This window comes from Aphanomyces astaci (assembly GCF_000520075.1).
Source record: "Aphanomyces astaci strain APO3 unplaced genomic scaffold supercont1.47, whole genome shotgun sequence".
Lineage (NCBI taxonomy): Eukaryota > Oomycota > Saprolegniomycetes > Saprolegniales > Verrucalvaceae > Aphanomyces > Aphanomyces astaci.
The window spans coordinates 344,050-348,257 of NW_009798310.1; the positions used below are offsets into that span (position 1 = coordinate 344,050).

Here is a 4,208-nt window from a genome sequence, read left to right on the forward strand (position 1 = left end):
ATAAGAGGCTATGAACCAAGGATTTGTTCTAGCCAATGGGGCTCGTTATCGTATTTATATTACTCTAAGAATAGCTCGTGCCCGCTCCCAATTGGCCCCTACAATAGTACGTACTAGTAGTATACTGAAGAGACAACGTGCACTGTACTATTATAATACTAATACTACTAGTACAAGGTAGTAGTAGTACAAGTAGTACTGGACAGTACTTGTACAGTAGAAGTAGTACTCTTTACGTGTACTCCGAGTATTAATACATCGAGATTTCGTGTAAAACGAAGTTGAACAGGTACCTTTGTGACTGCAATACTACAATCAAATCTTTTAGCCAATCATATTGCAAACTTCATTCTTTCTAGCCAATCATAATCCTTTGCTCAAATTAGTTGGCGATTTCATCAAATTTGACTGAAAAACACAATATAGGGACTATATATATATTCACTAACACATGACACTCCATATCGCCGATCGTCCGCCCATCCGTTCGGTATGTACCCCTCTTACGACGAGTCAAGTTGGTTGTTGTGGCGGAGGTCATCCTTGTCTGGCAGCAGCACTCGGGTGACTTGGCCGATGCCTTTGGCTTGGCCGTCGCGGAACACAAAGCGCATGCCGGGCTTGACAAATTCCGCATAGTGCAAAAACGTAAACTCAATCACAGCACGGTCGCCTGTACGGATTGTGCGCTGTTCAACATTTCTACCAATCAAAACAATGCATGGGTTGGATCAGAATGCATTTCGACCAATCAAATCAATGCATGGTTCCAACGCGGTCCAGAATGCATTTTTTTAACCAATCAAAACAATGCAATCAAGCATACATCAATATTTCACACAGAATCGTACTCGTCTGTGCCAAGGATCGCCGTGATGGCGGCGGTTTGCCGAATCGTGCGGCAATTCACCATGGGCTGGTACCCCACCGTGATCGTAGTTTGATGATGTAAGATCATCACTTTGGCTTCGAACCTATCGGTAGTCGAAACCAACATTGAGACATTGAGCATACAAATCTATATATATATATATAAGAGCAGTGAATATTGTGTCATCGTAAATATACACACATTCTAGAATAATCCACGATATAAGTAGTACCTGCGCGAGACGAACGGCTTTTCGTCCGTGGCGAGGTTCACGAGCACCATACCTTTGCGAAAGGTTATGTCGGTTAAGTCCTTTATTATAGTATCCATACCTTTGCGAAAGTTGCCTCGGTTAAGTACTTGTTTCTTGTTCAAGCTGCGAATGCCCAGCGCCGTGGTTTGCCCCGTCACTACTTCTTTCAACGGTATGTACATGGACTCGATCGACCGCACCACCACCTACCGACGAAACCAAAAACAAAAAATATATGAAAAAAAAAACTTTGACAATATTGTGCTTGCGAGTGAAATTTCATTGTGTTGTGGCGTGGTTTTTTGTTGGAATTTAAATCGATTTGATTGGCTATTTCAGATGAGCTCAAATTTTTTAACCAATCAAAACCGTCTCAATTCCATTCAACCAATCAGATCGATTGTGGATCGGTTTGCGCGATTTCGATCAAATCGACAATAAATAAGATCACCTTGTGAAAGTGGCCGTTGTGGTCGGGTCCAATCTTGACCACGTCGTTCGTTTTGATGGTGCCAGTGACGATGGTCCCAGCGATGACAAAGCCCGCGCCAGGCACTTGGTACGTGTCATCTATGGGCATTTCTACCGACAGGCCATGGGGGGGAGTCCATGCTGAAAGGGATTTGTCCGACAAAGTGCCGAGATTCGTATGATCGTTGTCCTGATTCGAGAACGACTGCGCTGACCGAACCAACGCTTCGACGTCCACACAGTGCAGCAAGTGGCGGAGGTTGTCGAGCCCATCGCCGGTGACATTGGACAAGGGCAAAATGGGAGTCAGGCGATTGGACGGCAATCCCTTGGCGGCATTTACGGCTTCGTCTAAGGACTTGACCAGCATCCCCATCTTGCCATCTATATATTTGTGTAAAACTATTGTGCTTTCGAGTGGAATATCGTGTTGTGGCGTGGTTTCTCGTTGGAATTTAAATCGATTTGATTGGCTAATTCAGATGAGCTCAAAATAATTAGCCAATAAAAACCCTCTCAATGAAATTCAACCAACCAGATCGGTTGTGGATCGGTTTGGTCGGCGCGATTCGATTTAACCCGTCCCCAAATTTGTATCAAATCGACAATAAATCGAACAATTCTCTGAAATACTATATAGTATTACTGTCAAGTCGATTCGAAATTCGAGTGGAATGCTCAATGACCACAGCACCAAATCGACAGACAATCGATCGACCAATCAAAACCCACAACACGAATCAACTGGCCAATGAAATCCACTCTTCGACCAATTCAACATCGCATAAGAGTGTGAATGAACAAAGAATCGATCGATAGATTTGGCGAATCAGCACAAAAGTCTAATGACATTTTGGTTAAAAGGGCAATATAAAACAATTCACAATACGAGAGAGGAAAACAGATCTAGTACGTATATAGAAAACATGTAGTAAGAGTAGTAGATACTAGTAGGTAGGAGTAGTACATTGGCGAAGGCACTTGCGGATGGTTTGCAACGTATCGCGCGCGACAGGCTTGGGTGCAATGTCGATCTTGGTCAATGCAATCACCACTGGAATCTCCAGCTACAACCACCATCCATCATACATGTGAGCCACGCTAGGCTAGTCGATACTACTAGTACTACTACTACTACTAGTAAAAGCAGTCGTGAACCTACCGACATAGTGATGCCCAAATGCTCGAGTGTCATCTTCTTCACTCCCATATTGGCGCCCACGACCACCACGACAATATCCGGCTGCATACCCGTGAGCCCAAACACTGTGGTTTTCAAGTATCGTTCATGTCCTATGGTGAACACCATCCATACTCCTCCCCACGTCCGATACTTTGCATCTCATGCTTTGTACCGGCCAAGTCGATGAGCTGAATCTTCTTGTGCGAATGCTTGGCCAGCTCGGACCACGGCAGGATCTTGCCGCTTCGCTTGGCAACCACCTGCTCGCCTTGGGCGTCGAACCCCATGTACGCGGTGGCGATGCTGGACGTGCGGCCCGAGTCCACTTCGTGCTTATGGCGGAAGATGGCTTGCCGGGACAGCCCTCGTCCGTCGTCTAACTCGCCTCGAATCAGCGTGCCTAGAATATACGATAGCTTCATCGATCGCGTCAAAGTATGGGACGGGTGTACCAATCAAGCTCGACTTGCCACTGTCCACATTGCCCACAAAGGCAATCCGCAGGGTACGGACGCCGTTGTTGTCCAGCTCAGACTTGAGGCTTCCTATTGCCGACGACGCGGCGGCGGCTGGCGGGGTGTCCACGGCGGAACTGGTCGTCGTAGTGGTTGCCATATCCGACCGATGCCAATTCCCTGAAAAAGAGTTTGTTTATATTATCCAACAAACGTCGTGTCGCTTGGGAGCAGCCGTTTCATTGGCTGATTCTATCCATTGCCAGAGAACATATTCGATTTCACAGGTATCCACCAACACTCACGAAAGTGTGGGGGATCGTCGGGGAGATTCGCGAACAATCAATCGCAGCCGCCAGAATATGCTATTGAGACCATATATTGTGACCATATTCTTAATGCTGCAAGAATGGGACATTGGAGTGCAAAGTGCCATTTGAAGTTGGGGGGCGATGCCATTGGCTATCCAAGGGTCGCAGTCAAGTCGAATGGGTTAGCCAATCAAGTCGAATGGGTTTGTGGAATAACTTCATTACTACTAGTAGTACTATTAATAGTATTGGTAACCGAGCCGCAACCTTCCCATTGCAGTGCTGAGATGTACTCAGCCAAGTGAAACACATATAATAAGTATCATCCCAACATCATGCATTGGAGCGCAATGCCCGAGATGGTCAAACGAGCACAAAGTACTTCTTACTATACAGTGTCTTACAATGATAGCATCCCCAATGGTATCGCGCTACTAGTAATTATAACCTAACTGTAAACTGGAATTTAACAATGTATTATTAGATTTCGCCGCACCACCTATACACATCCTGGGCGTCACATTGCTCTTTGCTCCACCCCAGAAAGCACGCTTTGCTGGGGGCGTAGTAGCAGTTGGTGCACTTGCCACACTTGGGGTCCACTGGTTGAGGCGCGCCAGAGGTGGAGGGGGGGGTGTCAGTGTTGGGTTTGGGGGCATTGGGT

At 46.3% G+C, this 4,208-nt stretch overlaps 1 protein-coding gene across 2 annotated transcripts; it reads right to left on the reverse strand.

The window, feature by feature from the left end:
• Positions 1 to 408: 408 nt before the first annotated feature.
• H257_13331 lies at positions 409 to 3,427 on the reverse strand. Of its 2 annotated transcripts, XM_009840816.1 has the most exons (9): positions 3,231 to 3,427; positions 2,951 to 3,178; positions 2,758 to 2,888; positions 2,563 to 2,662; positions 1,576 to 1,979; positions 1,204 to 1,330; positions 1,104 to 1,155; positions 852 to 974; positions 409 to 702 (listed from the first exon to the last, which is right to left on the reverse strand). In XM_009840816.1, exons 1-9 carry the CDS (start codon positions 3,391 to 3,393, stop codon positions 504 to 506), a joined length of 1,527 nt encoding a protein of 508 aa, XP_009839118.1. In that variant the 5' UTR covers positions 3,394 to 3,427; the 3' UTR covers positions 409 to 503. The 2 variants fall into 2 exon arrangements, with proteins under 2 accessions (XP_009839118.1, XP_009839117.1); XM_009840815.1 differs by having other exon boundaries at positions 2,758 to 3,178.
• Positions 3,428 to 4,208: the final 781 nt, after the last annotated feature.